This window comes from Mesitornis unicolor, unplaced genomic scaffold (genome assembly GCF_000695765.1).
Source record: "Mesitornis unicolor isolate BGI_N332 unplaced genomic scaffold, ASM69576v1 scaffold16250, whole genome shotgun sequence".
In the NCBI taxonomy this organism is placed as follows: Eukaryota; Metazoa; Chordata; class Aves; order Mesitornithiformes; family Mesitornithidae; genus Mesitornis; species Mesitornis unicolor.
This window is the reverse complement of record NW_010156383.1, coordinates 32,183-57,800: the sequence shown is the minus strand read 5'-3', so window position 1 is coordinate 57,800 and position 25,618 is coordinate 32,183. Positions and strand designations below refer to the sequence as shown.

General features: G+C 37.3%; 1 protein-coding gene across 5 annotated transcripts in view; it reads right to left on the bottom strand.

Moving 5' to 3' along the window:
- Window positions 1-2,375: 2,375 nt before the first annotated feature.
- The window catches only part of HDAC9 (histone deacetylase 9), a 42,936-nt gene continuing 19,693 nt past the window's right edge, over window positions 2,376-25,618 (bottom strand). For 3 of the 5 annotated variants that reach the window (XM_010190926.1, XM_010190999.1, XM_010191074.1), the window contains exons 5-9: window positions 21,676-21,791; window positions 15,887-16,009; window positions 13,259-13,469; window positions 12,630-12,847; window positions 2,376-4,975 (exon numbers count right to left, since the gene is read on the bottom strand). In XM_010190926.1, coding sequence (XP_010189228.1) covers window positions 4,655-4,975; window positions 12,630-12,847; window positions 13,259-13,469; window positions 15,887-16,009; window positions 21,676-21,791 — 989 coding nt within the window. In that variant the 3' untranslated portion in view covers window positions 2,376-4,654. Of the gene's footprint in view, window positions 4,976-12,629; window positions 12,848-13,258; window positions 13,470-15,886; window positions 16,010-21,675; window positions 21,792-24,377; window positions 24,510-25,618 lie in introns of all 5 variants that reach the window. The other 2 variants (XM_010190779.1, XM_010190850.1) reach the window with 1 other exon arrangement.

The window sequence follows — 25,618 nt, the reverse complement described above, 5'->3', positions numbered from 1 at the left end:
CTGTATGGGACAGATGAGTTATGGGGCTAAATGCACAATAAGCAAAAGGAGCGGACAGTTGAGCTCAGCAAATGGGAAACCTCAGAAACCAGGACACACCTAAAGGATTCCCCCTTCCCAGCCCTGTTTTGGGGCATGAGTGAGTGAGCACAGCTGAGGAAACCCAACCTTTCCACTGGCTATGCAGTTTGAGCTGATTGTAATTTTTACCTTTAAAGCTAACTCCAAATTAGGCTGTTATAAGAGAAAAAAAAAAAAAAAAAAAAAACCACCACAAAAAAAACCAAACAACAAAACCAAAGCACAAAGTCTAGCACATGCAAAGCACGGTGTTTACCAAATAGCATGGTAAAATTTCACAAATTCACTGGGATTGTGCTAGAGCAAAAGAGAAGAAAATTTTATGCAGGATGCTCTTTCACTGCTTGCCTGAACAGTAATTCAGTATACGATGGTCTAAACTTGTATTTCTGTACTGAGAAACGAGGTACAGAAGCCCCGCTACCACCCAGATGATGGGAACTGCGTAAGGAAATCAGAAACTAAACAAATAAATGAAAAGCAAACAAACATTTCTTAAGTGGATAAGTAGGACATGCTGCTTGTGGGACAGAATACAATAAGGAAATTAACTTGGCTTAGCTAATTTTGGCTGCAAATTGTGAAGTGTTCATAAGGAGGAGAAATAAGTAAACATTTCTAGATTGGTGCTTGAGACTAATGTTTATAGATTTATTTTTTTTACCTCAGAATGCCAGTGAAGATAAAAACAGGGTATAGTTAGCTTAAGTAACATGGAGTAAGTCAGTGCTCCTGATAATGACGAAGAAGATGGAATGAAGATGGTGCATGAACGGCTTGCTGAATAGAAACGATGAGTGGTGGTCATGTCTGGAGTGCTCCTGCTTTGCTGAGGCATTCAGCTTTTAATTCTGTTTTGTTAATGCCAGAAGATGAAAAAAAGGCTAATATTACCATATCTACATTCCAGTAATGTGTCTCTGTCTTGAGTATATAAATATTGTGAAGTGTTTTCCCCTTCTTTTTTAGTAGTAATTACTTCTAAATAGGCAGCTATATTGGCTTTATTTTTTGGACAACAGGACAGAATAAGCATATATTGTTAAAAAAAATGCACATCATTTCTGGAAAAGGAATTGTGAATTGTATTAAATTATAGTTGTTTTCTTCATTATGAGTGATATGATGGATGGTAAACGGATAATTTAGAAAAAAAATCTAGGTGTAGGTTCCAAAACAGGAATGTTGTAAATTGAAAACATTTATGGCTGCTCTTCTAATTCCAATGTGGGTATTTAAACAAAAGGCATCTCAATAAAATCCCTGTTGAAAGCATGATTTACTTACAGGCACAAAATTAAAAATACATAATAATCAACAGGGCAAGTTGTATAATGTGATCCTGTTATGCTAGTTAAGTTTCCTAACCTAAAACTTGACTTTTTATCTAATGTTGTTTTGTGTATGACTGATGAAACATTACTTTGCTGTTATATCACTGAAAAGAATTAAATCTGATTTATAGAAATATTTATTCTCATATACTTACGTTACTGAAAGCATTTTATTTTAGTTAAAATTATACCAGAATCAAAGCTGTTAAGACCTTTTGCAATTTAAATAAACAGTTAGAAGAGCTAGAACACAACAATTATATAAACTCTTTGGGTAGTAATAATTCATGCACTTTGGCAACAGAGACAGGTTTGCAGTACAAACTATTTCTCTCTGTAGATCTGAAGTAAACTTTAGGAAATATCAGCAACCAGTAAAGCATTTAACATCTTCAAGGAAGTGCTGAGGTGTTTCTAAAGTAGGACTCCACTGTCTCACACAGTTGCTTTAAAGTCTGCAAAGTTTGTGGATTCCCTCCTCCCCAACATATTTTTGGACTCTAGTTTTGCAAAGGTCTTGAGGCATATCAAAGTGGTCAATATAAGCTGAGTTTTAGATCAACACCTTTTGTGCTCCAGGCAGATTTTAGAAATGTCATGGAAATTATTTCAGTTCATCTGAATTTTGGATAATTGGGATCCAAGAAACTGGGGTTCACCTTTACCTTTCATGTATGGCACAAGAAATGATCACATGTTCAAGACAGATGCCACGATGGGAAAATGAGCATGCATCAATGCTATTTCCACATTCACTAGAACTTATAATGGCTGATGCAGGATAAAACAAGAGACCAAAAAAAGACTTTGTGTAATCATTTTAAGAATTGTGTTATAAAAACCTTGCTCATGAAAGCTTGAATTGTTTCAACAATGTGCAGCAAATGTATTTGGTTATACAAAGCAAAAGCACAACTAAGTTATCAACTTTACACAAAGTCAGATATCTGAAAGGGGATCTTTTAAAAAAAAACTTTATTTGAGAAAGGAAGAGACTTATATCAGAAGGCAAAAAAGGGAACATACAAACAGAATATATTTACAACACAAAACAAGAGATCACCTCTAAGGGTGTAAATTATAATAAATACAGTAGATTTAAAATGTAAGAGACAGTTATCAATTAGAAATGTGGTTGTTTAAACCCAGTTTTCCTTTTCACTGGTTCCAGGTAGTTTCTCTATTTTAATTTTATCCAAATTTGAAAGATTCTGAAATTAAAGTCCACTAATGTATTGGGGTTTCTCACCTGAATGACACTATAAAAATATCTTTTTTCCTTTGTGAATACATGTCTTTCTTTGAAGTGGTTTTGTACAAAAGTCTTCTCATTTGCAAGATTCTCCCCAAATAAAATGTATTTTAAAAGATGCACTATCCCTTTTTGATGAGGCTAAATTTAGGTTTCAACGAAAATTAAAATTATACAGAATGGGAAAAAATATGTAATTTTGTTCTTATATGCTTTACTTTTTGAACATGAGGTTTTTTTTTAAATCCAAAGTGGTGGAAGATTTCTGTTCAAATATGAAGCACACATAAAAATCACCTGTATTTTCTCAATTAATAATCTGTCCTATCTAAGATGATCTTTATGTTTCAGGAGACCTTTCATTTTACAGCAACTATTTAGTCATTTGTTTGGAGATCTTCTAGGAAAAAGGATAATGTATCTTTAGAAGTTGCAACATTTTATAAGAGATTGAATAGTATTAGAGCATAATGTAAACAACATATGCTAATAATATACTTTTTGAACGATTTCTACATTTGGCAAAACGGCTATCTCTTTTGAAACAGGATACTGCACCTTAAAATACCTCAGCTTTAGAAATATAAATATTTTCAATAGAAAAAAAACCTGACAAGGATTCCAGGTCAGTCTGGGATTATCCATATTAAAAGGGATCTTAATACAATGAATCTTTAACTAGCTTAACAAAAGTAAACCTATAAAACAAGGTAAACATATCAAAAGGGAATATGAAGGAAATGTTTCACTGGAAAGCTTCCTTAACAATTTCCCTACTCGCTTTGTTATTTTCTTTGACAATAAATCAATTCATAGAGTGCCTTTAAAAACAGAGGGAGCGCTGCCCCGTCGTCCCCCCCCGCCCTGCATTCCTCAGCACATGAATCACTTGGGCTTCCTGTTTCCATAAGGCATTTCCTGCCCCCCCCCCACCTCCCAAAATCACTTTTCTGCAGGAGAACAGCAGGGACCTGACCAAGTATCGACTTAAATAAACAGGGCCTTCCACTGCATCCAGCCTTGCTCTGCCTGATCTTACAGCGACGGAAAGGGCCGCCCGCTCACTGGCTGCACAAATGCACTGTGCGCTTCAGCTCCGGTGAAATGCTCGCCCGTAATCTGAAGTTTCCCTTTGCCGAGTCGGCATTTAATGCACAGTTGTTATTTTACTATTTGACCATGAGACATAGCAGTAAAGGTTATGCGATATTGTGTGATTAGTCTTTATTTTTTAAAAAATAAACAAGTGATTGGATATCAGCTAATAACAATAACAGTTCTGTGCTTTTCCTGCAATATCCTAGTAACTGATTGGAACCTAATGCTGCATTTTGCTTCTCACTAGTACTTGCATCTGCTTCTTTTAAGGATGTCACTGTGGACAGTATCATCAAATAAGACAGAATGAAAAATTAAGCAGTGCAAAAAAGAAAACACCACCATTTTTAAACAGTGCCTTGTCTTACATCCACCTTGCATTCTTCTCTTAAGTTATGCTTTATACGCCAGCCTGGGACCACTGATATAGCAGTCAGTACCTGTCTAGTGGGGAAAAAATACCCTAACGTTAACAGTGTTCAAGACTACAGTATGATACAGTATATACAGATAGCTGAAAGCAAAAGTCAGAGGATTCAAAATCAGAGAAGAAGAATGTTTCATCAATCAGGTCTGGAAACTAACTCCAGCAGTTGCTGATCTCAACAAGCTAGGTGATACGAGTTCTCTTTCACTAGAACTAAGCAATGTAATGTAATCCTGGGCTAATACAAAGTCTATCAGCTATTACGCAAGGATTTATGTAGAATAACAGACTGCAACAGGTATTTTCTCAATTAGTGGCCATAAGGATGAGCTTCACTATGTTTTCAAGTGTGCATACAACACTTCTGCCTTTGTTAGATTCTTTGAACAGTAAATCAGAGTTTGCTAGATCAGTGAATCAAAACACAATTACTTATCAAAGCCTAGAAAACGCATGTGATGTTCAGATAATAACCTTAATTACAAATCCTGGAGCTAAATCTTTGCCTATTACCTGTTGCATAAAAGCAGCTTGCTCCCCAGATTCCATTTGCTGGGTTTGAACATCCTCATCACTGTCCGGTGGCTCCTCTTTGACTTTCACAGCCCCCACCTGCTGTCCTATTCTGTCATCCGCACCAGCACTGCCGCTCTCAGCCCTAACGCTGGCACCGCTGGTGGGACCTCGCTCTTCCTGCATTGAGTGATCGCTGTGAAGCTCTTCTTCAGCTTCCTCCAGGTGACTGCCAGGCTGCTTGAGTTGCTCAATGGACTTAGAGAGCATCTGGAAAGAGAAGCAGGGAACAGCTATTGACTCCTTTCACTGATGCCAATCACTGAGAAGTACTAGATTTGCACCAACAAAATTAAAGCTTCCGCAGCAAAACCATATGGCTGTGCATTGCTAAAATATTAATGTACAGGGAAAAAAGAACCAAAGTTCCTAAGAAAAAGGTTACTTGTCGTTCTGAAGTAGAAAATACCATGTACGTAGAGAGTGCTATACAGTAATACTAAGCTAAAAATAAATCAGATTAATGAAAACATCACACATCTGTTATGCTGTTACAGCTGGTAATTAACAGAAATTAGTCTTCATACTCTTCAAACGTAAATGCAGAAATATATTTTACTGTATTACAGCTCACTTTCCACAACACAAAATAATAAAGGAACTCTAAGATATAAGAAAATTAGTAATCCGGTTAATATTTTGTTATAAGCAAATTAGGGAATGGTCACATGAGCTTCTCTATCAATTACAGCATGAAGGCACTGAAGGCCAACAAAGGAGCGGTGACAAAGAGTTGGTGTCAGTCCCCTCACCTGCAGCACAAAGATGCCACAAGCATGTCTGTTCATGACTGGAAAGACTAGTTGTTCACGGTCCAGGTATCCCAGTTTCAGCAATAATGACATAAGATAGCTACTCAAACAATATATGTTTTACACCATTAACTGCTATTGTAAAGCTCTGCTGAGATGCCAGATGCCCAAGTACACTTCATGTTTTACTATTTAAGAAGCGGCAAATGTATTCCAAAATAGTTCAATGTAATCCAAAAAGCCAAAACTGAAAAAATCCCTGCTTTGTTGAAAGAGGTAAAATCAGACACGTGAGCAAGCACCCGCAGGGTCTAGTGAGTAATTATCATTATTCAACTGGCCCACCTGATTTCAAGCAAATACTGATTTGCATTACCAAGTTCAAATATACTGAGAAGTGGGAAAAAAACCCTCAATCATCTTTTATCATTACTCTTGTATACTGTCTTCTTTCCATCTGCCTCCCGCCCCAACTATCAAGTCTTTCAAACTGAGTTTTAGCTAGTGCTATATGGTGAGTTACTGGATGCCTTCAGTTATAGGTATTTTTGTCACAAACCATGGACCACCTAGTTTCATTCTGCTTCTTAATGCAGATAGAAAAATGCCACCCTCGTGAAGGGCAGGGTTGCCATGTAAAGTATGATGAAGAAGCTACAGCTGGATTCAGGAACTCCCACAAAGTCAACAAGATGAACTGAAAGATACGTTTGTGCAGTTCCAATTCATGCTCTGATGCATGCACCTCACATAGTAGAGAAACAGCTACCACAGTGGAAGGCTACAGGCTTTGGTCACAGGAAACCTTCCTTTTTGGGAAGTAATGGGGGTTTAATGGCTTACTAAAAAAGAAACAAAAAATTCCCTTTCATTACTGTAGTGACTGGCAAATCACAAAATGCATTTCCTGCACGCTGCAGGTGGCATGCCCTAAGCTGGGGATTCCTTACTACTGCTACTAATGCAGAGTGCCTCCTTTTGTTATGCAGCATCTGGAAAATTTCTCAGATCAAACCCATAAATCTTTTCCAGTTGTTTCTCAGAGGATGACGCTGACCAAGGCGGCACTGAAGCTATAACTACGTGTATTCAGTTCGGGTACGCTCCTCTCTGTCGCTTAGTTAAACATCTGTGGGTGAGCCAGCTCTGCTCCTCACGCAAGAAAAGAAAGGCAGGGCTGGCTGCTGGTGAGCAAATCCAAGCCGAAACATCTGTGTGACAGACAATCCTACACAGCTCCAAGAGTCACTGATGCTGATCCATCTGTAAACTATTCCATGTGCCAGTTGCTTGACATCAGGTGGGTTATTCTGGAGGGGAAGCCAAGAGAAAAATGAGTGCATGTCCCCAGCAAAGTTAAGACAGGTTTAGCTCATTACTGCTCTCCTATCTTTTATGCTTTTTCACTTTTATGTCAGGCTCTTTCTTCTTCACGCTGCTGTATGGCAGAGATCTGCCGCCAAGCTTTCTGAGGAAACACATGATGGCCTGCAGTATATACTTTATACATGGAACACCTTCAAACACTTTTTGCATGTAATCAGCTGGGTGATACACACACACATAAGGGGGCTGTGGAAACAACAGTGGGGTGTGTGTGTGCATTTCAATTTGAAGTGTTCCTGCTCTGGGGCCTGCTCTCACGCTGTGGAAGCCAGCAGGCGATTTGCTTCAGACTTCGGCACAGGAGGAGTTAAACAAATTAAATTTTCTAAAATGCTGCAAAATTAAAGTCTTTATGTATTTCCACAGTATTTTTTACAAAATGCATACAATATTATAATCTTTACTGCAAAAATCTTATTAAAAATACTCTTTACACTGTGTCTTAACAAAGCCTCAGGCAAGAGGCTATGAGGAATGTCCTCTCATACAATGGGGACTCTTCAGTTCTCCTAAGACAGAAACATCTTATTTTATATTATACCTCCTGATACTACTGTGGAAAATTACCTGTCTGGAAACGTGCAAAGATATCAGTTTAGAGTCAGTATTTCTATCTCATCTCTTGGGCTAAAGCTGGATCACATAGCAGAAAATGAGTCCTCAATGAAACACTGCTCAAGTCCTTTCACTGTGCAGCTGGATACTTCTGCTTACACTTAATGTTTAAATCTTCCACTTTAAATCCCCGCTTACCATCTTTTCTAAATTTATCTGTAGGTACATGCAGGACTTTCTCCTCATTTTAATGAAAAAATGGTTGCTTAATTTGAGCTTTAACAAGACTACATTAAAAAATAAAAATAAAACCATGGTTTATTTCACCAATAAATTAGAGTTCTATAGATTGGTCTTCTTTAACCAGGATGCACTACTGTTATTGCTACTCCAACTAAAGGAGTCACTCAAAAGATGGTTTCATGATAATATAACCTATATTTTTTCCCTTTTATTTTCAGGAAATTAAACTGTATGGGATATGCATGAGCCAAAGTAAATAGTGGCAGCAGGAGAGGAGGCATTTACAGACATCAACTCTGTTGTATAACTGCAAGAGTCCTACCAAAAAAAGACATCAAACACAATCTAACCTGCTTGCTTGTACAGAAAAATGGAAGTATATATAATCTGGACATTGCAACAGACCATTTTGCAGGTCCTTCAGTTGCAGCCCTGCCTTTGTTTCTCCTTTGAAATTATCAAGTCTTGTAAAATACAATATTCTAAATAAAATGTCTTTGCAAAGAGACAAAGCAAAAAATCTTGCAATAGCCACTACATACATTTCTTTCCTTAATTGTTCATTTTAAATATATGGTGGCTGTTTTTAAGAACTCATTTATATACTTATGGAATATACTTTTTCTCCTTCTCTCCTATGGCTATTGAATCACTGTGACCAGCGATGTATGTTGTTAGCTGTACTGAAAAGACTTGGCACCTGCTTACTGTTCTCTCTATTACTCACGTAGTGCAACGTTTCTACAGGATGTATTTATCTTTCAGTGTAATTCTTCTGCATTGTGGCTTAAACATTAGTTCTCAATAAAGAAGAAAATGCTCTGGGTATTTTGTAGTTCCAAATGCATTCAACTGTCGCTATAGTTTTGTCCAAATTATCCCCTAACTATACGCAATATTTAAAAGAAGTGTGCTGCCTCTCACCTTCAGAAGATGCTAGTCAGATGTGTAAGCTGGAAAGCCAAAACCTCAGTTGTAATATGTTTAATGAAACTAGAATAATTTACTCCAGCTGAACCTGATCCAAACAGTCCTCCCTATTTCATTAAATATCATTCAGAGAAGTGAATGATTAATCTGAGGTTAGCTGTATCTTTTCAATATTCCCATTGAAATAAATAATCTTCCTATTTTTTTCCACCAGTACATCAACAGAAACATCCATATTATTTTCTATTTTTTACTAATAGATATTCATCAATTATGATCACTGTCAAAAGCACTAATACATTTTAATTTCCTATATATTTTTGTCCTGTATTTTCTATCTCACAGTCTTTCCCAGTTCCCTATACAAAGATGCTTTAAGCTAGTTAACATCAAGGAATGAAAACTGAAACTCTCATGTTTCAGTCCACACTATGAAGTGCCTCATTATTTTAATGTTTGCTACTTCAGTACAGGGGAGGATTTTACCATTGAAAACAAACTGTCAAAATGCTATTAATAAAATTATTTTAAGAACAGATGTACAGTCTCCCCAGTGATCAAATAAAATCTAGGTCCCAGTGAAGAAAGTGCTAGTTTATCTTCAGGAGAGGTAGGACCTTATTCATCATACATGACAAAAATAACCCCTAAAGACTCTTTACATTATGATTTCTGAGATTTTACTGAATGTAAACTTCTGCTAGGGCCTTTGCAGTTGCATTAGTTATGCCAAAATGACCCTTTCATCTGCAAGTGTCAGGGTCAAAGCTTTCTAGATACACAGATACACAAATAATATCAAGATGTTAATATTTTCATTGTAGCAGTGGTCCTTTGCTACCCAATTGCAGTAATTTTAACTAGGGGTTCCAGACTTTATTGAGCAGAATGAAGTTTTGCAATGGTGATCAAAGGGTCTTATGAGGAAATCAGCTGTCATTTCGATAGAAGTATATTGAAGCTGACAACAGCAAAGCCGATCTTCCCTAAGACAAGCGGAGTTCAGGTTACTGCACATGCGTTATTATTTTTCCCCAGAAAGCTGGGACGTGGGTTTCTACCTACTTTTGGATGGGATGTCAACATTTGCAGAATGTTTTCAGACGGTCAGCGTACTAGATCCCACAGGTATAAATGTCAGACTTCAGTGGAGACGTATACCGTTTCCCACATCAAAAGCCTAGCATCTGACCTGACCAGAAATAATCCATAGGGGATCTTCTCTTTGTTATTAAGGACAGAGTCACACCTCTTTGCAACGACGTGTTTCCTTTCAGAATGGAAATGAACCAGGGGAATTCTTTACCTCTGACCTATGTTAGATTTCGCTTGTTATCACCCTCCCAGCAGCACTGGCTTGCTGCTGAAGTATATTCTTTTCTCAAAGAAAAGAAATGACTTTTTTAATACAAGATAAATACAAGATCAATGGGGTGAGGAGAAACTTGCTCTCTTCCTCTTTTCGTTGCAACAGCAAGATTCAGCTACATGTCCACCAAAAAGATCTGACCAAAAATATTTTTCAGGGAGTGCTGACACATGCCATATCATCTTAGTTCAGGGCAAATATTCAAATACTGGGTTCAGCTGAAATACATGAAAGCCTTAAGTACTTTAAGTCTTAAACATAAGGAAAAAAGAAAAGAGAAATGCAGAAGAAAAAGAAGACAGGAATTTATTCTAAGCTCTTGATCAACTGGCATTTCATAGACTTGTCAGCTTAAAATGGTTCTGGGCTTTCTCACCAAAACTTTTCAGATAATGTTTTGAGTACTCCTTATTAAAATACTCCTATGTTTTTCATGACTGAAAAGGAGGGTATCATACCTCTGTGCAGATTTCATTATACAGCCTATAAACAGAAGAGTAAAGGATAGAACAATGGAAAATAAGAAGTGCTTGTATTCACTTGTTCAGACTTGTCCTAAGAAATAAGAAGATACTGGGTTTCGCTCCGTAACTACCCTGCTAACTTCTGATGCTGGCTAGCTGCTCTGGTAGTAAGGATAAAGGAGACTGAGAAGCTACTGGGGCAAAGCAAGTAGGTTATAGAGGTTCAAGGCAGTGAAAGGCCCTAGGATAAACTTAAATTTCTACTATCTGTAGATGTGTATAGCCTATACTGTAGAGAATTAAAGCTAGGTTCACTAGGCTTTAAAATGAGGAATTGTTTTGTCTCTTTATCACAAATAACCATGTGAGAATAAAAGTGTATCTCAAGTATGAGAAGGAATTATTCTTCTTAACATATATTTTCATTGCAGTTTAACTCAGAAAAAAATAAATTACTGAAATAAGCATTATCTCAAACCAACTGCTGCCTTTTTACTTCCTTATCCAGCCTGGCTCTTTTGAGGTGCAGTGCATTCCTAGCCCTATGTGACTACAAATATGTTTATGTAACTCAAGTTTAATTTTCAGATTCAGGACAAATGTACCTATGTGCCACAGCACATATCCCCAGATGCTGTGGGAGAATTTATGTCAATTAGTGTATGACCTAACAAAAACATGTCAGTGGGGTTCTTTGCCTTGTGAGGAATGCATGAACTGACTGGTTTGTAGTGAATACCCACAAACAGCGCAAAGACTCAGTACTTTACCGGTAAAAATTCTTTTCTCTTCAGCAACTGAGGGTAGGTGAAGTATTTTCAAAACCTGAGGCTATGGGATATACATATGCCATCTTGATTAAACATATGGAATGCATACTCAAAGAAAAGCCAACTGGAGTCCTAGTTGAGTAATCAAAACACCCAAGCTGAGAGGGGTTAACATGCAAGGATCAGCTCTGAACTTTGAAGTTTTCTGGTCTTCATTTTTCCTAATTAAGACAAGATTTAATAACCAAACCACTGTACAAACTATGTACTTAAACTCTAGGTTTGTTTCTAATTTTGTTGGGAATTCTTAGGAGATTCCAAAGAATCAGTACCCCCTGGAAAGTTCACCCAGTAAGGTGGATTGATTTTTTTTTTCCTTTTCTCTTAGGTACAAGGGCTGAATGCCCACTTTTTATCTTTTCTTCTTAGCAATTGCCCCTTATATGTAGTTATCAAGTAAACCTCAAACAAAAGAAGACAACTAAAGATGCATGATTAGTATCTTTGAATTACTAGAGAAGCTCCAGCAAACAACTTTTGGAAAGCTATGCAGTAAGAGCAGAAAAACGTCCTCCAGATAAAAGCATTTAATTACTTGCATATCTTTATTTTACAGCAGGCAACAGCACATTTGATGTAGAAGCATTAGCTCCTGATAAATGTATTTAGATTCTGCTGCTCTTTGTTTTTCTACGAATGATCCTTTTTCTGTCATCATCCCCCCCTACCTCAGAATATCTCTACAGAGAAAGAGGGGCACAATGCAACTCTATATCTGATGTTAGCAACAGCACATTCTTCTCTTTCTCCTCATGTGGTAATTTTATATCACCATATATGTAACAAACTTTTATGTTACTAATCGACTTGCAGAGAAGTTGGTTTTATAAAAGCTGATTAAAAATTGCTCCAGATGTTTAATGTTTCTGACGCAAAAAAAGATAAATTTAATCAGCTGATTGAGTTCACATGAGTTTACAACACATACTAGTTCACGATGAGAAAGCCTAAAATATGGTTCAAAGGCAACTGAATGGAATGACTGCCGATGTTCAGAAATGCACATTAAAAAGTTGGATAGAAACCTAGTAATCTTTAAGGCATCATTTACCATCCAACAGGAAGCCACCTGCAATTTAAACCTGTAACATGCTCTGAACCCTATTTTGTTGAACTATATTCTTACTGATGTCAAGAACCACAAATTACCTTTGTAGTGTATTTCAGAAGCTGAAAATGAATATCTATGCAAATGTATACACTAACTATGCATAAACAAGATACTTATGGAAGAACCTGTTTGCTGTCCATGACCACATGACCCCAATACCTAAACTTTCGTATTAGTTTTCAACCTTTACATTTATCGGAAATTCCTTGCTTTTCGGAACTCACCTTATTCATGTGGATCTGCTGCTGGTACTGTTTCTGCTTCTCCAAAAATTGTTGATGTTGCTGCTGGATGACCAGCTGGGCCAAAGTACTCTGAGGAAGAGGAGCTGACTGGGTTCGATTCAGGGGCCTGTGACGGGGCAGTTTGTGGGCAGCTCGTATGCCAGGTGAGACTCTCTCCTTCGCTGCTAAAGGAGACTGTGGATGAAGAGGAACCGCTCCTGCAAAACACGGACATTTCACTCCTGTGTCAAGAACAACAAACCTATAGCTCTAATAGGAGAGAAATCTTTCGGTGAGAAAAGGGGTGTATATTGCAGAAATTTGCAACAGCGCTGATACAGTGGGATGTGTACCACGTGCCTTGCCACGCTGGGAAGTTCAGCAGCTGCAAAAGAATGTGATGAAGTAATCATTTTCTCTTTTCGGTAATCACGGAATTCTTTCAGGCTAACAGACTGGAGCAGAAACACTACAGGGGGAAAACAAAGATGCTGTCATATTTCTCTCACCCTTCCACTTTTCCCAGCCGTTAGGATGTATAGTATCTATATTACCATATTTAGTTTAATTTGAATACAAAAGTAATTAAAAACATTAAATTATTATTGTGTTGAAGCCTTGATCATTACCAGTCACAAGAAGTTTTTGCTGTCTCATTTGTTCCTTCAGTAACAGATGTTGCAAGAGAGCTTGGTGGCTGCTATTTGGCTTTCCCTCCAAAGCAACATGAGGGTGAGTTGAGGACGCAGGTATGTTCCCCCCATACTGTCCAGCCAAGGCCATTCCTTGTCTGAGTGACTGGGTCTCTCCCTTCTGCTTTTCTTTGAATGACGATGAAGCCTGTCAAAGAACAACGGCACTGGTAACTGCTTTTCATAAACCTGGCCATTTATAGCTCCGCTTGATTAGATGGGTTTATGTCATACTCTAGCAATACACACAGAAGAAAAGGTTAACATCCCAATCTTACACTTTGACTGTGAGATGAAAAGGGAGGAAGAACATGCCAGTTAAATGTAACCCTGTGAGAAACTGCGTAATGAAACCACTTGAAAAAAGTCAGCAATAAAAGCCAAAGCATAAGGAACTACTAGTTAGAACATTATTAATGAAAAGACAGGACCTGTCCTTAAAATTCGTAAAGACCTTCCCACAGCCTCCTGCACAGGAAAATAGGGGATCAGAGGAAATATTTTCCAGGAAGTTTGGAATTGGCAAGGCTTGGTTTTTCACAAAACTTTCCGTCAGACAGCAAGCCAATCAGCAAAACAAAATAATTACCTGTAGAAGTGGGAAGCTATTACTTTTCCTGGAGCACTCCCTGACTCCCTGAAGAACAGCACAAATGTGAGTTTTACCTTTTGTAAAGTAAATTCGTATAGTTAAATTCTTACCTACAGAATCATCAAGAGCTGCTGTATGTGTGTGGGATTTTAAAGTGCCCTTATAAATTGCTCAGTTGTTGATTTAAAGCTTTTGGAAGTCTTGGCCCTTCAGCATTGCAAATGTACTTTGTATTTCTTTGTTCTTTGTCTAGTTTAAAAAAATATTTGTTCAAGAGCAGCTAAAGAAGAAGAATCATTTTTACAGCAAGAATAATAGCCTAGCAGAAATAAGCATGTTGAGGTTTGCAGACAACCGCTTATGGTATGTCATGGTAAAAACAGTATCTCTGATAATCTAAATTCCATAAATTCTAATGAGGTAAAGCAAGGTTTTCACTACTATTTTTTAGGTATATGCTTACTTCACACTGTGCTATCACCCTTCCCTGAAAAACAAACACTAAAGAAAACTTTACATTCAATTTGCAACTGCTTATTCTGGTAACAGAAATAAACATTATTTGCATAATTCAACCTCTTTGTTTTTTCTAATGCCAAAAGTAATATGTGGTGCTAGCTGGCCACATCAAAAACTCATACAATCTGAGTGAGAAAATTAAACATATTTTCATTTCCATTTTAATGTTATTAAATTACTTTGAAGCTAGTTACATTTTTTGTGAAATAGCTAAGAATTTTTTGATTATATTGTCTGGAAAAGTAAGCACTACTTTTCAGAATCAGCTCAATTTTTCCATCCCTTAAAAACAATAATTTGCTTTTAAATATCTCCTGAAAGGCTTTTAGAGAACTGATTTAAAGCTTACACAATTTTCTTTGCAAAGTTCTACATCTGATGGTAAAATGTTGGATTACAGCAATATATTATTGGTGAGAACAGTAAACGTACTGGAAAAACCTTAAAATAATGTGAAACTATAACTTGAAACTACACTTAGCACTGGAATTAAGTAGCACTTATTACAAACCATAGTGGATTGTATAGATTTGTTGGGGTTTTTTTTACACCATGGAAAGCTCTACTTAAACCCCTAGTATTTTTATAGAATTTACCAATTCATGTTCCAAGAAAATTAAATTGCTAAAATGTCTTCAAAATTCATACACTGTTGTTTAGAACCATCGTATAACTTATAGCAGTATTTTTACATTTTTTGCTGGAAATCAGAAAAGGTAAGTTTTGACCATTAGCAACATTTTGAGATAATTTACTGAGCTACAGATTTCACCTCTAGGTTACTGTAATTTGGTCTAGATCTAAAGATCCTTATCCATCAGCATGGATTTCTATACATACCATGTCTGTGTTTTTTCATACATTTCACATATTAATTTAACATTTTTCTCTAAATAAATGTGATTGCTCCAGACTGAACAAAGAGCATATGAATATAACTTGTCATTAAAATATTAAGTGTTGATCACATATGACCTGTTTTATTTGTCTGATTGATATAACAAATAACAAACCCTCAAATAACAAAACTGGTCACAGGAATACTAGATTCTTCTCCTATCATGCTCCAGCCCAGCTTAGGTTGCTACTGAAATCTCTTTAAAAGTTTACTTTAGCAGGTAGGAGTGATCATATAATTTGAATTTTTATACTAAGTGAACTCCTCATATACTTCTCACCATGTCTGAAATCTATTCTCTGATATCCAGACATAAATGCAATGCATGTGGTCTATACTTAGTTAAGCTCCACACTGGTACTTGTTTATTTGCAATTAAGAATGATTAATGCTTTCAAGTTATGCCATTAAATGTTCAGATGTTGCCCAATGCAAAGAAAGGTCTGGTTTCTATTCTGATTTGCTTACATTCTGAAATGCTAAGAAAAGAAAACAGTCAGAAAGTAGGTTTTACGGAAGCAAAGGTAGACAGGAAGGCCTGAGACCAGTCACTTACACTGATTTGAGGTTGTACTGCTGGAAGTCCCAAGGTAATGTTGGGCAGAGAAGGGGACGTGTACAGACTCAGCAAGTTCACTGATTCATCCTGTATCAAAAGGTGTTGCTGTGAAACCAGATGCTGGAATAAAGAGGAAAAACAACATAAGTATAATCTCCAAGCTTTTTATCTTGGTTACTTTATCCTCGTTATCCTGCTGCATTGACAGTTATGTATTGTGCATCAGTGTGCAATCCAATGGGGTTCCAGATAAAGAAAAGTACTGTGAAAAAGCTGTTGATATTTCTCTTCTTAAGAAAAAACCTGATATACGTCTGGGATTATTCCTTGGTTAGTAAATCAAATTTCCATGCAAAACCAAAATCTTGAGGAATCCTACACCATCTCTTCTCATCAACTTCTCATAGGCTCAACATTAGGTTCTTCTCATCAACTGCACATTCACTACTAGAAACTCAGTGAGAATTTAGCCAATGAATTAAGAGGCATATTTAGCCAGATCAAAGAAGTCATGAATGTGCATGTATTACACCGTTACTTTAACACAGTTATTATAATTTTTATTGTAAGGTATGAAATGCGGTTTCTACCTAGTCCATCTATTTTCTTACCCAGACTGTGATATGGGGATGTTTCAGACACATTGTTATCTCTATTGACATGGGAATTTTGGGTAGAAGATGAGGCAGATTGCCATATATGCCACTTAAAATAAAAGTACTTTATATATATATATATACATATATCACTTTCTGATGGTGGGATACCCCTCACAGCCTTCCTAATTCCCTTCAAGTCTTAAATCTTTAACATTTCTTTTCAAGCCCTGTGATATGACTTTCAAGGACATGGAATTGCTGATCTATTTTTAATTACTGTCAAGTAAAACCAGACATTCTACAAAGATCACCCTCTGCCTTTCCATCCTAGATTCATTGGGAAGAAACACAAAAAGTTACATTACCACAACAGGAATCTTTTTGAAGCCTTTGCCTTTCTGCTTTAACAGTCATGTTTTTCAACATGTGGTCTAGTATAGTTGCTTGAATTACATTTTCTGTTTAACTCTTGCTTCCCTCCCAGAACTTTAACACAATAAGAGCTACAAAGGTCTTATTAGACTTAGGAACTATGGCATGATATGGTCCCCAAGGGAACAACATCCTTGAAAAAGAATACCCTGTGTAACAGTATGACACAGTGACTGCTTTCTTCCCAAACAAAAAGCATATGGGACTCCAATAATAGACCACCTCCAAGAGGGATACTGCACACTCGGGCTTTGACTAAAGTAAATATAATAACTTGTCAAGCATGTTGTGGGGAGCTGTAGATTTTCCCCTGGACAAACCTGGAATATCAATTAACTCTGTAAAATACTTTGTGCTAATACAATGCAACTTCAGACCATCAATGAAAAGTGGTTAAGCACAAAAACACAGGATGTTATTCCAAAACATAACCTTCCTCATACAGTTTGTTTGGAGATACGACCTATCACTGAGACAATAACAGTAGAAGTCTATCTCTGTAATTTTCTTTTGGTACCTAGGGAATGACAACAGATAGCATACAAAACAAAGAAGCTTCACTTGTATATTGCAATAATTCCTGGCTAACAGTGTCTTGCCTTGATAACACCCACCTTTGACCATGAATAAAACCAGGCATGTCAAGACTATGGAGATACTATTGAGGGACAGCACAAAGACTTAACTGAAAAGGGACACTGCTCTAATGTGCTTACCAGAATGTAATCAAATTTATAGCAACTGCAGCATCTGTACAGACCCACTTAAAAAACTGCATGTTTCCTTTTCAGTTTTCAGAATGCCACTATCACCTTCTAAGATTTGAATTAACAAATGTAACAGTGACAAGGTGTATAGCAGTAAAGTACAATCCCACATTAAGGTCAAGCACAATTGCTTCATGAGGCAGAATCAATCATGTTATGTACCATGGGAGTTCCATGTTGAATAAGGAATTTATTAGAAAGACTGTTTCCATCCAATTTTTAATACTGCTAATGGGTAACTGATTTTTAAAAATATTTTCAGGTAAAATTTGCCTAAGCGTCAGTTAAACCTCATCTCCCAGAATAAGTTTAGTAGCCTACCTGCATAGATTAGGGTCCTGCATATGCTGAGGCACAACTGCATGATCCAGCCGCAGCTTCTCTTTTTACACAGTTGACAATACCTTCAAATGGTGACAAAAACTGGAGTTGCCAACAGTGTCATCTGGCAGCACAAGGACTAAGCCATGGTCCTTCTCCTACATGCAGACTTGGTGGTTTGGACTGGCATTTAAATTATCCCAGAGAGCAACTGCCCTAATTGCTCCTCTATATACTTACTCACTGGGTCCATGAATCCTGCTTCCTGATGCTTAAAATATCCTGTCAACAGAGTTACCCTCTTCCTTAGAATAGAGTACAATAGGTAAATGTAACAGTGCTTGATGATCATCAAGTAACCATGATCAGTTATTGTACTTCTGTTTTGGTACTAGGACCTGCTGAGAAGCAGAAACACCTATTTCATGTGAGCTATTTTAGATGCACGTTTACATGTTAAGAGGGGAAGAGGAAAAGGTCTGGATTTAATATTTCTAAATTGTGGAGCTACAGTAAAGTTGTCAAAGCTTTTAATATTCACAATTACATTCTTATTTCCTAAGGCTTTTGGGGTGGGTTTTTTGCTAATTAATGAGACTCTCTTCACATACACTTGAAGCAAACCTCACCAGCTGGTCAGAAACCTACACATTTTGTCACTAGCCACTTGCAAAGAGCACCTCAAGGAACCTCAGTATTAGAAACATAGTGCTGTGGGGTTGTACAAATCAAGTCCATATTTATCTGCCAGGCATGTCATTTATGTCTCCTGTATAATCTGGCAATATTCTAGGAAATGCTGCTCTGCAAAGCACAAATGAAAGAGAAAGAAAAGAATCTGAAGCTTGCTTATATAAATTGGAAACTTTCTGTTGCATTCAACGGCTTTTGACCAGGCTGTGAATGCCTAATATTAATCATTCCACACGAGTAAGACAGGTTGTCCCTCTGAACTCAAGGGACATGCTGTGCAGGGGCTCAATCCTGCTTGCATTTCTCATATAAGTAAGATTTAGCCCCAGCACAGCAGGTGACCTGTAAGTGTATGGCATGCTACAAGAGACAAATAGCTACTGCGGTGAACCTTGATGATACTGGAGACAACTGGGCCTAATAAAAACAGCATTTTATTTATAAGGTGCAATTAAAATCTTGAGTTTAACTTTCAAGTTCCACATAATGAGACGAGTGTTTTAACAAATGGCATTGAAAGTACCATTAAGGGAACTGTGATAGTAAAACACTGTCTCCAAAAATGTAGCATTTGTAGTGCACCTTTGTTCATTCAAGAAAATGTAAATGTCTACCCACCAGACTGTCTGCTCCAGAGAGTAAACCACTTAGAAGTCTCTCTATTCAAATGGGTATGTCAAAAATACTCTAAAAAGCTGTTTCATTACTGATAATGTTCTAATTCTGGCTATGCACCAGAGTGTAATCATTTACAGTATTGACTCAGGTTTTACTGGTAAATGTCTCTCTGTCATAGCAACCTGTTTTCCCCCAGCAAAAAGTGTTTTATTTGCTGCCATGAAAACCGCAGCTATCCACCCACTCAGATACGAGCACACCACTTGCTGCAAATGTCACAACGATTATGAAAGAACAGCAATGTGAGTCATATGGGATTACAGCAAAACAAGTGATATTTTTGGTGATTTTGGAACACTTATCCTATTATTAGAAACTTCTGCACTTTGTGTATGATGAAATATTGATTAGATATATAGCCTTTGAGAGCTGGCAGCTAATGCTAAACTAGAGCAGAGATACATAGCAGTTTGGCTGCTGTTAAACTACCAAAGAAAATCCCACCGAAATCAAAATGCACTGAAGTTGAGATTTATAGAAAAATGGTTGAGCCCACAGGACCACAATATTAAAGTCAAGAAACCAGAGAGGTAAAGAAATCCCTGACTGGATCCAGAAATGGAAGTCACTAGTTTCAGCTCCTTAGCACACTTCCAGTGAGCTAAGTGACCAACTCCAGCACGCAGAGCCCAACTTCTAAAGGAACTTCTTAGGCTCATTTGAACATCTGTGATTGTATGGTGGGGCTATAACTTCTGAAGTTTGGCACAGTAACATCAAATGATATTCAATGCAGTGTTTTATTAATAAACAGAATATAACTCTGCTGGTTGTTGCTAAAACCTTTCCAAATCTCCCCAAGAAGTGACTGCCAGCCTGACCAGATTGCATCCATGTCTGGTGTTGGTTCAACACTGTGGGTAAATGTCCAGAAACTATCACATGCAAGGTAACAAGCACTGTGTATCAGTCTGAGACACTATTCTCTTTGTAGTATCCTCAAGTCGATAAAAGATCCAATTGGACAAGACTTCCCACTTAATACAGCACTAACCCCCACACATTACAAACTTCTATCTAAAACATTACGATGATTAAAATATACCATTTAATTCCACTGAACTGGGATCTGATCTAATCCAAATGATGGATCTTACTCTGCATCATTTAAATTTCTTTGCAATCACATACGGGGGACTATGAGGCAAGACCACATGTTAGCCATCAATGCAATTTTTTTTTCTTTTTGGTTACGGGCCAGAGAGAGGCTACTAATCAGTGTGCAGAGGTCACCCACCTGCCCCCTGGATCATAGTTCACACACACAATTAATTCATTATGGGGAAAAGTCACTGCTAGAGGTTGAAATGCCCATTCCAGGTTTTTTTGAGGTGAATGTCCTGCCACTGACCTGGAGAAATAGCTCCATTAGCTAGAACTCTGTTAAATTACATTTTTGTATGCAATTTTTCTAAGATAAATAGTATCGACAAACAATTAATAGAAAACTTTGCCACCAAAGCAGGAATTGCTGTAAGTACAGGCACAGGATACAGAAAATTGTGGAATTTGATTCTCTCCTAGTTTCATTCATTTCATTTATTGTCCCTTTACAATATTGCCATGGAAAGTATGACTTAGGCATGTCATCTATGCTAAATGAGGTTTATCACAACTGATTTACCATCTGTATTCCTGTTGTTATAGGCATGTATGTGTGAAATAGAATAAGGAGTAGTTAAGATTCCTTCCATGTACAATCTTGCTTTATAAAACAAGTATCCAAGAGTCCTGGCATGTCAGTTATGTTGGTAAGTACTGCCCCGACAAGGAAACTGAGGTACAGTAAAATAAAAGGCAGATGTACAAAAGGACTTAGTCATCTAATTCTGATACTGTAATTAAAAAAATCTACTTCAGCAGCCATCTAAATCTGGGACCACCTTAACTCGTAAGTGTTAGGGTCACCAATGCCTAAATCACTCTTTTGCACATGAAAGTGCTTCATCAGCATTCAGCATGGTGCATTTCTTCAGGTTATCCCAGAAGGTAATGTTCTGCAACAGAGATGCTTCGAAGTTCCTTCCGTAACTTCCTTCCACTCTTCCAGTAGCATCACTGGTGATTTTGTTTGGAATTTTGCTATCAAAGAGTCTCCTGAACATGGACCTTATATATGCTGGCTTCCTGAACATGCATCTCATATGACATACTCTGATGTCAGCCTGCCAATTATCCTGGTACCCCTGATAATTATATCTTTTGCAATTACTCTTCTTGTGAGTATCAAAAAGTTTCAAATCTCTCCAGTCTAGAAATCTGAGCAATTATCTACCCAATAAAGAGAGAGTCTTACCTCAGCTTGAATGTTAGATGGCAAAACTGAGGTTTCATTTTCTGTTATACTGCTGGTTGGACCATTGCTTGGGGAACTAGGACCTGATCCAGGGGAGCTGCTACTGACCGAGGATTCTGAAAAACAGATTAGGCATACATAAATTTCACACTAGAAAGGAACACGTAATCTCGATTGTGTATTCTTTATGGGTTGGAAGGCACCTTAAAGATTATCAAGTCCAACTCCCCTGCCATGGGCAGGGACACCTCCCACCAGACCAGGTTGTCCAAAGCCCTGTCCAAACTGGCCTTGAACACTTTCAGGGAGGGGGCATCCACAAGTTGTCTTATCAACTTGTTCCAGTGTGTCACCAGCCTCAAAGTAAACAACTTCTTTCTAATATCTAGTCTAAATCTACCCTCTTTCAGTTTAAAACATTACCCCTTGTCCTGTCAACACACTCCCTGATAAACAGTCCTTCCCTAAATAGCATTTGAAAGGCTTTATGTTATCTTGATCTAAAATTTCCCGAGTTCTGCCTAAGATAAAGGGGAAGACGATTATCTCGTTGCATGCTGCTGTATTGAGTTATTTTACTCCTACACTGATGTAAGTTAAATTTATCTAATGGAAACAGTTAACAGGCTAAAGATGGAAGAGCATAGCATTAGTAGAGGTAAGCTTATTTCATGGGATAGCTTTCAAATTAAAGTACTCAAGAAGTTAATTAATATCTAAATGTGGAAGTAAATATTCCATAGTCCCTTTATTGCTTCTTTGCTCTTTCCACCTCAGTTCACGTGCAAAAATATATCCTCAATTCGACTGAAATTACCGAGAGATTTCCTAGCTGTTTCTTGGACCCACTGCTCTTTCCTACTAGAGCAAACTTCGATTTACTCAAGTCAATCTGTACCCTCCTATACTAACTGGTAAGGTAAAGTTCTTGCATCGTATTCTCACTAGTTTTCATAGAAGCACAGAAACACAAACTTACTTTTTCTTACTTTTTAAAAAAAAGTACAATAGCACTTTTTGTATAAATAGGCACTTAAATACAGGGCTGTTTTCAGTTAAAATAATTTTTTTCAAAAAGGAGAAAAAGGCCTCAGCCAGAGATGTTTGGTCAGGTAAGTTCTGATTATCAAAGGTGCAAAATGTCATATAGCTGATATTAATAATTATAATGGCAATCTGTAAGGCTTTGAATTATTGTCAGAGTTAGAAAGTGAACACATTTATTTTCAGGTTTCTGCTTTCAATGGTTGCAGAACACAACTCCTAGGGTAAATGTTTTATTTTATACCTTACTTGTGAGTGCACAAAATGTAAAGAAATCACCTAAAACTAAGGAATGGGAGATCAAGAACCTCATATGAGCTCCAGCAAATGGAAATAACAAATTAGCTGTAAAGAATTCTAATCTGGAAATAATTTATAGGGTAATTATCTTATTTAGTTACTTTCGTACTTATATTCACATTCATGTCCCAGTTCTACAGATAACATAATGTGAAAAGTTGTCACGAGAATTGCATATACAGGGACAATGACGTGAATTTGTTCATATTGTGTTATACTTCCATCTTGGTGTGACATAATTCTGAGAAACCAAATGAATTCAGATACATGTCTGACAGACTAGTAACAGTTGGTTGCATAAACATATGGTCTGACTGTAACATTACTTGAACAAGCCATGAAGGCACCAAACGTCAATGCAAAGTCAAGGCAAGAAATGTCAGAATGAGGCCAAATGCTGTAAATGCTCTTTCAAATCAAGATATAAGGCCTTGCCAGCATACTATTCCTAAGGACTAAAAATGAGAGGACTTCAGGCTGTTTGGGAATTCAGACACATTCCTGCAAAATAATCTCTGTGAGAAAATTTACTGCTCTGCAATATCAAACATGTGAAAGAAAGCCTTAGCATCCATGGTTCATCCATCTTGTCACTTTTTAAGTTCAAGGGCAGGAAAAATATGGAAAACATACTACTCAGTGACAAAGTTTTACTTTGCTCTCTTGTCCCTTTTAATCCCCCTTCTCATATGTATAATTCTTTATTTTTAAATGCTAAAAGTTTCCTTTACATTTCTGAGAATACTTACTATCTGCTATGACCAACAATATACCACTGCATGTTTCAATGTTTCAACTCTTTCTTGTCAAAATACAGCTTAGTAAGCACTTACATCAAAAACAACTGCTCTTGAGATTTTCAAATAAGAGAAATCAAAGGCATAGGGCCAAACACAAGATTCCAGAATGTCCTTCATTAAGCTAAGTAATATCAGTTTGGTGTTTATGCACCTGCTATTAGCACCTGCATTTTCTATGTAAGATGTGAAGTGGGAGATGCAAGACCCAAAATGAACAGAAGACACAAATCAAGGGATGAGACTGTTCTTGTTTTCTCCTTTGATATCCCTTGCCACCAACAGTCTACCATTTATTTGTTCTTGTACCTGCTGTTGTAAAGTACTGGTTTCCAAGCTGGTTTCAAAGTATAGCTTTTAAATTGGCAATGACTCTTTGGTGGTAAGAAAGCTGTGGATTACAAGCTATTTACACACAACAATTTACTTAATATGGTTTTCTTTGCAGCAGCAGAAAAAAAAGATGCAACCTTTTGATTAGCAAACAGTTTCAGTTCCAAAATACCACCATTATTTTGTGAGCAGCTGCAGCTGATACAGAATTCCTCCATTCTTAATTACCTGTCACCTCAAAGAGTCGCTTCTTGAATGAAGTGACAACGTTTCCATCCTTCCTCCTGAGTAAAGGACTGCTTCTCCTTTCCGTCACCTTCTGTTTTAACCTTGAACGTACCTTCAAATTGGGCTCTGAAGCTAGAGAGGAAGAGAAGAAAATAAACCCCGAATTACTGCTTTGTGTCAGACACCACCAACATTCCCTGTCAGACCTCATCTGATCCAAGGAGGACCTGCAGGCAGAGATGGTACTGCCCAACCTCCCCAGCCATCCTACTGCTCCTCATACAACTCCGTTTTCGATTGGAGGATAGGAAAGGGAGGAAGAGAGCTGAAAAGCTTCAGATCCCAGTATTTTTCTCATCCCATTTCAACTCTTAAGCTACCCATTAATTTTTGCTAATATTATAAATATTAAGTAGAGATGAATACAACTTTTATTCTATACAATTTTTATCTTTCTTGTAGGTGAAAACTTGGATGGAAAAACAGCTTGGAACTTGGAACCTTGTAATTGGATTATGATCTGATGACAGAAATAGAGAGAAGCCTCCAGTGGTACCTTTTGATTTCCCTTAGAAATATAAATTACAAGCCTTGCTGGCAGAACATTTCTTGGTCAGCAATTTTAGGCCCAGAACTTCAATGTTTTCTGAGTAACACACCAAACAACTAGATTTATGACAGTGTCCTAAGAACATTTACACAGAAAAATATATGCTCTGAAAATTAAGAAGTAGGATTGATTCCCAGAAAAACTAGGATTATATTTAATGCACCTTGGGCAAGTTCCACCTTTGTTTCCTAAATGGACACAGTCCTTTCACATGAAGACCGGAGATGAAGCTCTGCTGTGCTTTTTATTCTGTGATATTTTTAGCGTGATAAAATGTTTCATGTACTTATCTGTTCTTGTAAGTAAACCTTCTATCAAACCGACTGCTAAGAGCTAGTGAAAGATAATTGTGGAATAGAATATGTTTATATTTCCTTTTCTGGAACTGAGGCTTGGCTAAGCAATATCTCAAAATAGAAAAAGCTGGAAACTGGGATCAGTTCTCTTTCCTATGCATAGACATAAGCCCAGTCTCAAAGAAGGAGCCATAGTTAGCAGAAAAACAAAATAAATGAAAACTTCATTCAATTCAGCATTATACCATTTGTCACTTTGGGGCAGGAACTCAATCTTCTAATTCCAGTCCCTGCCCAGCATATAATATCACACATCTGTTTCCTGCTATCCCACT